This window comes from Crinia signifera, chromosome 1 (genome assembly GCF_055691185.1).
Source record: "Crinia signifera chromosome 1, ASM5569118v1, whole genome shotgun sequence".
NCBI lineage: Eukaryota > Metazoa > Chordata > Amphibia > Anura > Myobatrachidae > Crinia > Crinia signifera.
In genome coordinates, this window is record NC_139217.1 from 459862698 (window position 1) to 459876087 (window position 13390).

Below are 13390 nucleotides of genomic sequence, written 5' to 3' on the forward strand. Positions count from 1 at the left end.
AATGCAACGGCGACAGAAGCAAACACTAAACACTGAAAAGTTAGACACATAAAAAAAGTTAGACATGAGTTTTTCATGTTTTTGTGTGTGTCAATGTCGACACCTGACCAGATAGAGACCCCCAATTATACCTTGTTTCTCTCGCCATTCTACGAGCCAAATTACCATTCCCAATCCACGTTGATGGTAGTATGAAAAAAACATTTAAAAACTCATGTGAAACTTTTAATGTGTCGACCGCAACAAATGTTGACAAATCACTTTTGTCAGCTGTTTGACCATGTTGACTATATAGTGTCGGCCTATTGACTATCGACATTGTCTTCCAGCCATCTGGATACCATACAGCACATGCTCTGATTCAGTATAGGTGGTAAAATGCGTTGCGGGACGCTGTGTAGCAGGCATGTCCAAACGATGGCGCTCCAGCTGTTGTGACACTACCAGACCCATCATGCCTTGCCACAGTTTTGCTCTCAGGGAATGCTAAAGCTATGGCAAGGCATGCTGGGATGTGTAGTTTCACAACAGCTAAAGGGCCACAGTTTGGACATGCCTGTTGTATAGAGTATGTGGGGGGAGCCAGGACAGGACAATAATCTGCTACAACAGCCGACAGCACAGGATTATTTAGTTACAGAACATATTTACTGTAAGTACGTACTTGACTTCTTCTCCGTAGGTAATAATAGATTCATTTGTTAGGAGCTTACAAGCAAATCCGATATTTTCAGCCGTTTCTAAAAGGAAAAACAATATTTTCATTACTTATCAGACGTAAAATATAAGGTTTCATTTCCAATGAAGCTGATCCCAGTAATCCAGCGTAACATTATCTTGTATCACTATCAGTGCATACTGCGGACTTGTACTGCAGACTCGCTATATAAGTGTTTCTTTTAAAGTGTTTAAAAAAGATAAATTAATGGGCCAGGAGTCAGCGGGGAACACGAGTGGATTTATCTGTATGCATAATAACCTGAACTGGTTTTTGTGTTTAATACTATACCTGGCTTTGTGTCTTTTGTATGCTTTGTTATTTATACGCACGCAGATCTCATGCTGTTGTATATTGAATAGTCGCAGTACACAGCCATGGCTAAAAGTTTTGAGGGGATGCAGTCAAAATCCCGACAGGGTCAAAATACTGAATGGGTCATAATACCGACAAGGACAAAATCCCGACAAGGACAAAATCCTGACATTTAAAATCCCGACAAGGTCAAAATACCGACATATAGAATGTACAGGTGAAACAGTCAACATGACTTTCCGACGTCAGGTTGCGAGGTCGACATGGGTTTTTTCTCAGTTTTTTTGAGCCGACATGTGCCGACAGGTGGTATTTCATGCCCTACCATCCACTAGGGCGTGGTGGGAGAATAAAATAGTGTGGCGAGCATAGCGAGGCACCGTGCCCGAAGCATTGCGAGCGATGCGAGGGGCTGCGGCCCACTTCCACCTCTGTCCATGTTGACTGTCGACATTCGCATAAAAAAACAGTGAAAAAACCCATGTCGACCTCGCGACCTGTTGACGGAAAGTCATGTTGACTGTTTCACCTGCACATTCTATGTCGGTATTTTGACCATGTATTTTGACCATGTCGGGATTTTAAATGTCGGGATTTTAACCTTGTCGGGATTTTGTCCTTGTCCGTATTATGACCCTGTCTGGAATTTGACCGTCAGGATTTCATACCGAATCCGTTTTGAGAATGACAGAAGTATTATTTTTTTTCTCAACCGAAGCGGTATTTTTAGAACTTTTTGTCAGATGTAACTGTGGTATACTGACGTAAGATTACAGCATTTCATAAGTGTCGAGGAAGCTAGTTCCGAGCCCGTCAAAATGGCGGCTTCTGCAATGTACTTTCACTTTGCGCTGTGGCCGTTTTTAGCCCACAAACCCTCCACCCTGCCCACAGTCCCTGGGCCAGATGTACTAAGTTTGAAAAGTGATAAAATGGAGAGTGATAAACCACCAGCCAATCAGCTCGTAACTGCATACTTGCCTACTTTTGAAAACTAGTTTCAGGGAGATGATAGTTGGCAAGTACCTGAAAAGTACCTGGGCCCATCCAGGCTCTCTGCTGCCCTGCATGTCTCCACTCTATCATTGGATTGACACCATTAGGTCGACATGCATTAAGGCCGACATGACTGAAGGTCCACATGCATGAACGCCGACTTGATGGAAGGTCGACATGCATGAAGGACGACTTGGGTTAGGTCAACATAGGGAAGATCGACATTTTTTTAGCCGAATGTTGACACAGTCATCACGGACACTGAAACGTAGCACCGCGTCCCCTTACATGGCTCGCTGCACTCTGCATACTATTTTATTTTCCCGCCACGCCCTAGTGGATGGTAGGGCATGAAATACCGCCTGTCGGCACATGTCAGCCCCCCCCCCAAAAAAGCAAAAAACCCCATGTCGACCTTTTGACTGTTGACCTAATGCTTGTCTGACTGTGGACCTAATGCTTGTATCGACCTAATGACCATGTCCACCTAACCCCCTATAACACATAGTTGTTTGTTGCAAAGGATTCCATTGAAGTGTCTGGGAGTTAGCTGTGAAATATACAGGGTGATTCAGAGCAGACCATGCAACAAAGTCCTCTCCATCTGTAACCTGCACAACGGCTTACACATCTGCAACGCACTCACCTTTCTTGTCGCCGGTCAGGACCCAGATCTTTATGTCTGCCTTAGCCAGTATGGAGATGGTCTGTGGCACTCCGTCCTGTAACTTGTCTTCAATAGCCGTGGCTCCCAGTAACTATGAATGCATGAAACAAAGCCATAAATGCATGGAAACCAGAACTCTAGTAGATCCCATGTGGAAAGTGGGGAACAACATGCAACAAGACAGGGACTCTGCCAAGCCAAGCGTGCGTACACGCGTTCTACTATGTTTTTGCAAGAGTATAAAAGAATGGGGCTGATTCCGAGATTTTATGATACTGGGTGCAAACGACAAAAAAAAAAAATAGCAGATATAAAAGTTATAGAATTGTACAAAAGAGACGGGGAAAGGAAAGTTTTTTTTTTTTTGGGGGGGGGGGGCAGTCTTTATATTATACGTAACTTTTATTTATCCTAATAAATTGGCCTTGAATACACCCCACAAAAGGATATAGGCCCAGATTCAGCATAAATCTTTCTCTAACGGACAAAACCATGCTGCCCTGCAGGTTGGGCAGATGTAACAGGTGCAGAGAGAGTTAGATCATCAGCTTATGTGTCACCTACCACTAAGTTGGTCTCAATCTCTTCGTATACGGCATCCAGGGCCTCCTCGCGGTTCTCTATCGCTAAGCTGGCTGCCTTGTACTTCTTGTGCCACGTCTCATACTCCTCCTGGCTGATGTCCTTGTAGCAGAGGCAGAGGGTCCTCAGGGTCTCATTGGCAAACAGCTGATATAAAGGTATATAGATATATACTGTCACATTTTGCAGATAGATTGCAGTGTACTCTCAAATGATTAACACATATGGACCGATTCCTTCCTGTTCACTAGGCCCGCCGAACAGTTTACTGTTGGTACACAGTATTTGCAGTTTTTGTTTTATTAGGGAGTAACACAAAAAAGTTGCTTGGGGCTACTAACTCGTGATCAAGCCACGTAACACTGCCAGTGCCCATGGGAGAATCAACTGGTCCCGAGATCTACACCTGCAGCCCTAAAGGTTTTCCTTTTTTTCAAGGAGGGGTGCAAGTAAAAAGCTATTTTTTTTTATAAATCCATATTCATTGAAGCGGAGTAATCACATTTGAACTCATTGACGAGGTTTTCAAACAATTGGAAAGATGATTTACTTAAATTTCGCTTTCATGAAAGAACCCGCCCATAACCGCACACACAGCAGTGCACACACGGAGCGTTCTAGCTACCAATTTTTCCAAAGTTTCAGATCCGATTTCCCACCACTTCTCTTCCAGAACCTCCCACAGATGATTCTTACTCATTATTCGCTCTTGACGCATCTGTCAAGGTGATGCCACAAGAGTTCAGTTGGGTTACAATCTGGACTCGGGGTTGGCCAAACCATGTTTTTCATTACATTTTAGCTGTTTTTTTACATATATTTTGCAAAGATGTGAGGTATGTTTGGGGTCATTATCTTGCTGTAGGGAGGGCCCAGGGCCCATACGGCGTGTGCCAGAGGGAATGGCTGTAAGATGCTGTGATAGTGCTTGGAGTCCATGATTCTTCTATTTTCACCAAATTACCAATGGATCCATTTCCGAAACAGCCCCAGACCATGACAGAACGTCCTTCCTTCTTTACTGTAGGCTCAGTGTATGCTGAGAGCATGCGTTCTCCTGGCACGTGACTGACAAACTTGTGCCTCTCTGACCCAAACAGCTCAAACTTTGATTCGTCCATGAAAGGAACCTTCTTTAATTGCTTAGAGGACCAGTTCTTGTGCGCTTTAGCAATGGGCCTCAGCAATGGTTTTCAGGCTGCTATATACCCCTTTAAGGCGGCGCTTGACAGTAGTGACTGACACGCTCTTCTCTCGTGTTGTCATGAGCCCATGACAAATCTGTCGGGCTGTTTGGAACCTTTCCTATCTACTTCTAACTCTAATATATTTGTCCTCTTGTTTTATGGTCACATGAGGCTGTACAGGTTGCGGCTGATCACGCTCACTGTTGGTTTTGACATCTCTCTTCAGGGTACATTGCACCTCACCAAGGGAAATCTTCTCTTGTCGAGCCTTTTGTCGTAAACTAAAACCTGCCTTTCTCAAAGCAACGATGGCAGATCATGTTTTGATCGATAACTTCTTCTTGGGAGACATTATTCATAACACATTGGTCGTACGCACAAATATATACTATAATGACCGAAGAGTGGCATTGAAGTTCCTCAGCTCTGTTTCCAGTTCCGGATGAGCACCAGGCGAGTTTCGATCAGTTGTGGGGATCATATACTGTTCTGTTGTAAACCTCGTTATCTAGCAATTTATAAATATGTAGTATTTTACAACTATTTTCTGATATGATATGAGTGACTGCAGACATCCCTTTCAATAGTAGTTTGACCCATTTATGTGCGGCTACCATTAATTACGTTCGTCTTTCCTTGAAAAAAAATCACAAGAAATGAATAGTTTAAGTTATAAATATAATAGAGAAACCTACTTACATCTAAAGATTCCTGAGTCTCCTCCTTCAATGGGTTGTCTGGATGTAAACGAGCATAGATGACGGTGTCAGCTCCCTTGCAGTACAGTTTTATTTTCCCGTCTGGTCCTCGGACTGTAAGTGAATTATTGATTATATTATTATATTATACACTGCATTTTACGTACATACCAAACAAATATAGTAAAGAAAATTTGAATTAACCATTTAATTTCTGCTTTAGAACAACTCCCAATTTCTCTGCTATTTTCCATCAGAAAAAGCTGCTTCTTAAATAATTGTGACTCATGTTCCTCATGTACCCACACAAAGATGGTTTCAGTGCTGTGGGCGGGGTTAGCGCCTACACAGGAAGTGATGACTAATAAGGTGTTAACTGTTTTTTCCCCCCCACTGTGTGCGAATACTCATGTGTTGTATAGGCCCTTCACATAACAAAATGGTTGGGTACGAGTCCATTTTTCTTAAATTTCGGACTTGGGGCTTACCTCTGTATTACATTCCCAGTGAGCAATTGGACCAGTTCAACTTATTTTACCTCATGGATTCATGTTATATAAAATAAAAGGAAGCCATTTTTAGCAAGTTCGTGGCTTACCTATTATTGACATGCGCTTCCTATCGCTGTTAAAATCCATAATGGCAAGACGTTCATAAGTCACTTCTTTCCCGAGCTCACTAATGGTGATTGTGCTCTGTGTTCTGGATAGGAAGACAAAGCCGAAATTCCTGGCGGCTGTGATCAGCGCACCTTCATCTGGAGACGCCGCTTCATAGCGTAGGTCGCCTTCTATAATGGGATCAGAGACAGACTTGGTTACACAACTTGGAGCCGATTCAGACTCGTTAGGTCGGGTACGAATTCGGCCCACTCGATGGCGGGGTTCGCGCGGTGGGGGGGCGACCGTTCAGTCGGGTGGCGGTTACATGTTCGCTAGGCCTTGGTTACTTGATTTTTCACAAGCAAACACCAGAATAGTTCTCACCGTCTGTCTTATCCACCATCACTGTGTGGCACAGGGCGATGAGCTTGAAAAACTGATGAACGCTTGAATCTTTTCCGTAGCGGATTTCTTCAATTAAGTTCTTGTCATTATATGTGAAGTTGGGGTCAGCTAACATGTTCCAGCTGAAGTCTACTTGCTGGAAAACAGAACATGTAAAATAAGTATTTTTTATCTTAAAATGATGCATCGGACAACCAAAAATATGCTTTAAAACTGAATAAAAAAACACGTTATCGGGACGGGCTCTACTGACGAGTCCGACCCGATACTAATGGCATAAGAGACAAAGGGGGATATTCAATCCCAGGTCTGCCAGGCTGGCCTGACAGCCGTGACCCTGTCCTGAAAAATCGGCAGGCTAGATTCAATGTCCTGCCTGCCGAATTTCCCGAAAAGGGGGCGTGGCCTTGAGATACAGCCATGGATGGTGGAGTTGCGGCCGGGAGCTCAACAATACATGGCCATTCTGCCGAGATCCCCGTTCAATGCTGTCGGGAAAGACCGCATTGAATAGGCCCCACCGGTTTTTCCCCCATCAGGAATAGCAGCGGCAGATTGGATCCCCAAATGCCTCTATATCTCCACTATGCACTCGCACTTTTTTCTGCAGTACTTTTGTAAGCCAATTTTTTTTTTTTTTTTTTATTGTATTGAGGCATCAATGAAAATACATTACAATCACATAAGATGTTATACAACAAGTATCATAGGTGAATACCATCAATAGTAAAATATATATTGGTATATTTCAGTTACAGAATATTTGTTTTTATGACAAAAATGAAGATATTCTGTTGATATGATCAAATCTGTTGGTACTTATGAGTTATCCGGGCGCCCGATTTCTAAATCGGGTCTGATCGGGCACATCGCATCGCATGCGACCATCGGATGCGATGCGATGCGATGACCCGATTTTTCCATAGGAATCAATGTTAAAATGGACAGAGTCCATTTTAACATGGAATTCAATGGGAAAAAGGGGTCCTTTTCATACCCCTAATATCCAAGTGGGCATGGAGTTGGATATAAACCTGTGGCGAGCGTAGCGAGCCACCGAGCCCGAAGCGTGGCGAGCGTAGCGAGCCCCGCGAGGGGACATAGAATACCGTCCCCTCGCGGGGCTCGCTTCGCTCGCCACGCTTCGGGCTCGGTGGCTCGCTACGCTCGCCACAGGTTTATATCCAACTCCATGCCCACTTGGATAGTAGGGGTATGAAGAGGACCCCTTTTTCCCATTGAATTCCATGTTAAAATGGACTCTGTCCATTTTAACATTGATTCCTATGGAAAAATCGGGTCATCGCATCCGATGGTCGCATGCGATGCGATGCGATATCGCATCGCATCGCATCTGATTGTATGCCTTAACTTAAGGCATACAATCAAAAAATCGGGCGCCCAGATAACTCATAAGTACCAATCTGTTTTCGGTTATAAATGGCCGAAGAAATAACAACAATAAACAACAATGAAAGCTACCTGCGTGGAAGCCCTTCCCTTAACAATTTTCTTTTTTTATTTATTTATGGAATTGCTTAATTAAAGTTATATTGTCATATATTTCAGAGTTAATACTCTTTTATATCTGCACATTGGACCTTATTCTAGTTCACTCTTTCTGACAAAATCCTTCTTAGATGGGCAAAACCATGTGTAAAATGTGCAGAGAGAATTAGATTTGGGTGAGGTACTTTGTTTCTGTGCAGGGTAAATACTGGCTGCTTTATTTTTACACTGCAATATAGATCTCACTTTGAAGTAAAACCCCACCCAAATCTAATTCTCTCTGCACAAGTAACATCTGCCCCACCTGCAGTGCACATGGTTTTGTCCATCTAAGAAGGATTTTGTCAGAAAGAGTGAACTAGAATAACCCCCATTGTTACAATCCACTGGGAAATCGGTCTGAGAGGGAGACACCAAACGGGAGGGGACGTTCTGCAACAACCGGGTAAAACACCTTTATTGATGAGCACACAAGATATTATATAAGGAACACACGATTCATATTGGGTCTGATTCTGGTTGACGCGGTAACCAGCGAAGCTTGCGGCTTACAAGAGTCCAGGAGCGCCCGGCCTGTTGCCCCCCTCGCATGTCCCGCAGCAGGAGAAATCATTCAATGGTCGGCAAACATTGAATGATTTCTCCTCGCTCACAGATATAAGTCAGTGGAGACTTATATTTGCGGGCTCCGGACCAAAGACAGGGCCCCCGGCACACCGCGTCACCATCGCATTAACATGGGAACGCCCAGCATTTTTGCATGGGGAATGCCCATGAAACACTTGGCATTCCCATGTCCGAGCACCAGCCGATGTGAATTGACGTGTACGCTCGCCCATCCATTCGCATGTGACCGTGTAAGGCAGCATCAGACTCACCTCATTCAGTTTCTTTCCGGCTTGTTTCTTTTCTTCACCTGGAAGAGACGTTCAGCATTTTATCTCTTATACTGTACAACAGGCATAAGTGTGAGTGTACAACAGGCATAAGTGTGAGTGTACAACAGACATAAGTGTACAACAGGTGTAAGTGTACAACGGGCATAAGTCTGAGTGTACAACAGGCGTAAGTGTGAGTGTACAACAGGCATAAGTGTAAGTGTACAACAGGCGTAAGTGTGAGTGTACAACAGGTGTTAGTGTACAACAGAGCATAAGTGTGAGTGTACAACAGGCATAAGTGTAAGTGTACAACAGGCGTAAGTGTGAGTGTACAACAGGTGTAAGTGTACAACAGAGCATAAGTGTAAGTGTACAACAGGCGTGAGTGTACAACAGGCATAAGTGTGAGTGTACAACAGACATAAGTGTACAACAGGTGTAAGTGTACAACGGGCATAAGTCTGAGTGTACAACAGGCGTAAGTGTGAGTGTACAACAGGCATAAGTGTAAGTGTACAACAGGCGTAAGTGTGAGTGTACAACAGGCGTAAGTGTAAGTGTACAACAGAGCATAAGTGTACAACAGGCATAAGTGTAAGTGTACAACAGGCATAAGTGTGAGTGTACAACAGACATATGTGTAAGTGTACAACAAGTGTAAGTGTACAACAGGTGTAAGTGTGAGTGTTCAACAGACATAAGTGTAAGTGTACAACATGCGTAAGTGTGAGTGTACAACAGGCGTAAGTGTACAACAGGCGTAAGTGTACAACAGGCGTAAGTGTGAGTGTTCAACAGGCATAAGTGTAAGTGTACAACATACGTAAGTGTAAGTGTACAACAGGCATAAGTGTGAGTGTACAACAGGCATAAGTGTGAGTGTACAACAGGTGTAAGTGTACAACGGGCATAAGTCTGAGTGTACAACAGGCGTAAGTGTGAGTGTACAACAGGCATAAAAGTAAGTGTACAACAGGCGTAAGTGTGAGTGTACAACAGGCGTAAGTGTAAGTGTACAACAGAGCATAAGTGTACAACAGGCATAAGTGTAAGTGTACAACAGGCATAAGTGTGAGTGTACAACAGACATATGTGTAAGGGTACAACAAGTGTAAGTGTACAACAGGCGTAAGTGTGAGTGTACAACAGGCATATGTGTAAGTGTACAACAAGTGTAAGTGTACAACAGGCGTAAGTGTGAGTGTACAACAGGCGTAAGTGTAAGTGTACAACAGGTGTAAGTGTGAGTGTTCAACAGGCATAAGGGTAAGTGTACAACATGCGTAAGTGTGAGTGTACAACAGGCGTAAGTGTACAACAGGCGTAAGTGTGAGTGTTCAACAGGCATAAGTGTAAGTGTACAACATGCGTAAGTGTGAGTGTACAACAGGCATAAGTGTGAGTGTACAACAGGCATAAGTGTGAGTGTACAACAGACATAAGTGTACAACAGGTGTAAGTGTACAACGGGCATAAGTCTGAGTGTACAACAGGCGTAAGTGTAAGTGTACAACAGGCGTAAGTGTGAGTGTACAACAGGCATAAGTGTGAGTGTACAACAGAGCATAAGTGTACAACAGGCATAAGTGTAAGTGTACAATGGGCATAAGTGTGAGTGTACAACAGACATATGTGTAAGTGTACAACAAGTGTAAGTGTACAACAGGCGTAAGTGTGAGTGTACAACAGGCGTAAGTGTACAACAGAGCATAAGTGTGAGTGTACAACAGGCGTAAGTGTACAACAGGCGTAAGTGTAAGTGTACAACAGGTGTAAGTGTGAGTGTTCAACAGGCGTAAGTGTAAGTGTACAACAGGCGTAAGTGTGAGTGTTCAACAGGCATAAGTGTAAGTGTACAACATGCGTAAGTGTAAGTGTACAACAGGGATGCGGTTGATAGTTTGACAGTAATTAGGATGGCATTTAATAGGTCGACCACTATTGGTCAATAAACATTACTCATTCATTTTTACAAAATTAATAAATTATTGGCACTTACGACGGTGCTTGGGACCACTGGACACTTGGGAGTTTGGGTTGTTATATAGACCACTGCACAGAGGGCAGTGCAGACAGTGCCACCACCTAGGGTGCCTGGCAGAGAGGGCACTATGGCTGCCTATTATTTGATGCAGTCTTACATGGCTGCCGGTTCCGGTGTCACTGATCGCCTGGCTATCTGAAGGAGACTGCCAGCCCCCCATCTCCGCGACGTGCCACGGACGTAACATCATGACGTGCCAATGCTGTCAATGGACAGAAGTCAGGTGCAAACGAGAGGAGGACGTGACGAGTGGAGCAGGGGCACTAAGGTGTGCTGTAATTTACTAATGCTTTAATAATGAAAAAAATCTGATGTTTCCCATAGCAACCGATCAGATCTATTATTTCTCTGTGGCATCCTATAAAATGATAGACCGAATCTGATTGGTTGCTACGGGCAACAATTCTTTTCGTTTTTAAAAGATTTAGTAAATTTACCCCTAGAATTTTATGGGCCCTATCGCGATATAATAAAGGGGCCCCGATACTTCTAGAGAGACACATTTCTTTTGCACATGGCCGTACTCACCATAGGTCCTGCCGTTTATGCTGCACTTCTTGAATGTCATTATGTTCTGCGTCAGCGTGCCGGTCTTGTCAGTGAATATATACTCGATCTGTCCGAGCTGTTCATTCAGCGACGTTGTTCTGGCTTTGGCCGGGGTGTCTTTCTTGGGGTAGTACATGTGCAAATCCAAGTCTATGAGGAAACTTTGTCCCAACCGAATCATTTCAACACTAAAAAAGATTTGGGGAGATGGGATTTAGTAGGATTCCATGAAGGTAGGGGTTCTGAGGCTACTACAGGATGACCGCGGACCATACAGATAAATGACCCATACCTTAGTCTCCTCCCCCTCCCAGACTGACAGGAAAGTGACACACCCACCATGATAGCTTCAGGAAGTTCCTTCCAGGTGTACTGGTTAATCCAGGGAGGGACATCTGTACATCCCCCATTGATGATTAAATAGCTGTGCATGCGTAGTATAGGCTTTCCTGGAGACATTCGTTTTCTGTGTGCATATAACCCCCTTGGGCACCCAGAAAAAGATTTTAGAACTATTGACTGATGCTCAGACACTACCAGGAGGTGGCGCTGTAAGGATTAAAACCATTGCATATAACCGCTCCAGAGAGACTGACTACCTGACGCAGCAGGTTTATGGGTCATTGGGTTGAGACACTGAAGGTCGACATGGCTAAGATTGACAGGTTTGGAGGGTCGACATAAGCATTAGGTCAACAATGGCAAGGTTGACAGTCAAAAGGTCGACCTATTTCAGTGGTCGACACAATGCATGTCAACATTAGTAGTGTCATCCTAATGACTGTATCCCACGATCAGAACACCTTCAGAGTACAGTGCATCTTGCATTCCAACAGCAGGAAGATTCTTGTAGCAACAGATATCCAAATTTAAAGGTGCTGGATTTGAAAAGTGCTGCAGTATTATTATGGGATGTGTACCAGTAGCGTCATCGTCTAATAGCAGCTGCCTGCATCTAGCAAGATTTGGGGTGACATTTAATAGGAGTCTATTTGTGTTTTTTGGGGATATTTTAATAGGGTGCGCAACAGCCCATTTTTTAAAATTTATTTGGCGATAAATCGCACTTTCTAAAAGTGCGTAAAAAAATCGCACCTAATTCGCATCCAGATGTTTTCGCACAGAAAAGTATACAAATTGCTTATTTAATGGCATGCGCAAACGGAAATCGCAGTTTTTTGGTCGATATAAATCTAACTTTTTTCAGACCAGGGTCTGATGTGCGAATTGGTCAGAGACATGCACAGATCATTGTGATCTGTGCATGTTTCTGGTGTAAAAATAGAGTTAAAAAAAAAACGGCGTGAGGTCCCCCCTCCTGAGCATAACCAGATCCAAGAGCCGGTCCTGGTTTCCTAAAATCATGGGGCAAAACAAATAGGGTTCCCCTGGATTTTATAAAACCAGCACCAGGCTCAAGGGCCGGTCCTGGTTCCCAAAATACGGGGGACAAAATGAGTAGGGGTCCCCTATATTTCAAGAACCAGCACCGGGCCCAACCAGCCAGCAGGTTAATGCCACAGCCGAGGGGAGACTTTTTATACAAGTCCCCCGGCCAAAGCATTCATCCCCCTGACTGGTCAGCATGGGCAGGGGTCATGGGGGAGTGGGGACCCCCCAAAAGAAGGGGTCCCCCCCCGTCCAGAACTTACCTGCCCATGTTGAAGCCCGGGGCTGTCCTCGATGCCCCTGGGCGGTGGGCATCGAGCTGATACTTGTGTAAAAAATAGATGATAAACTATTATCTTATACTGTGGAACTTTGAGTCCCAGCAAGCCTCCCCCGCATGCTGGGACTTGGAGAACCACAAGTCCCAGCATGCGGGGCATTAAAAGGCCCGCTGGCACTTGTAGTTCCACAGTCAAATAAATAGTTAAATAAACACACTGACACCCATTTAAAATAAAACTTTAATACATACAAAGCCCACACATACTGATACTTACCTATCTTGAGCCCGTAGGTTGGTCCCTGGGTCCGGTCCGGGGGCTTGGTTCCGGAGCTGGTCCGGGGCTACAGGGGTGAAGAGTCCGGGGTCCTGGATCCGAAGAAATCCATGGGGGACCTGTGGAAGGAAATCCTACTCACCAGGTCCTCTGGCGAAGATCCCGACATCTTCTCCATCTTCTCCGTCTCCGCCTCATCAGCCTCCGGTACACGATGGACTTTGAGAGGTGCAGAGATGTTTCATCTTCCGCGCCTCTCATCCGAATGATTCTATTGGCCGCCTAGCGGCC

General features: G+C 44.4%; 1 protein-coding gene and 1 long non-coding RNA gene across 4 annotated transcripts in view; one reads left to right on the forward strand and one right to left on the reverse strand.

Annotated features, from left to right (window-relative positions):
• Positions 1-13390, forward strand: part of LOC146021976 (uncharacterized) — a 155674-nt gene that overhangs the window by 19849 nt on the left and 122435 nt on the right. The gene's annotated exons all lie outside the window — the stretch shown is intronic.
• The window catches only part of LOC146032758 (phospholipid-transporting ATPase IC-like), a 38574-nt gene that overhangs the window by 14465 nt on the left and 10719 nt on the right, over positions 1-13390 (reverse strand). Inside the window, exons 10-16 of the mRNA XM_083158513.1 lie at positions 11092-11341; positions 6150-6306; positions 5762-5953; positions 5165-5277; positions 3261-3425; positions 2676-2787; positions 665-740 (exon numbers count right to left, since the gene is read on the reverse strand). Coding sequence (XP_083014639.1) covers positions 665-740; positions 2676-2787; positions 3261-3425; positions 5165-5277; positions 5762-5953; positions 6150-6306; positions 11092-11341 — 1065 coding nt within the window. The remainder of the gene's footprint in view (positions 1-664; positions 741-2675; positions 2788-3260; positions 3426-5164; positions 5278-5761; positions 5954-6149; positions 6307-11091; positions 11342-13390) is intronic.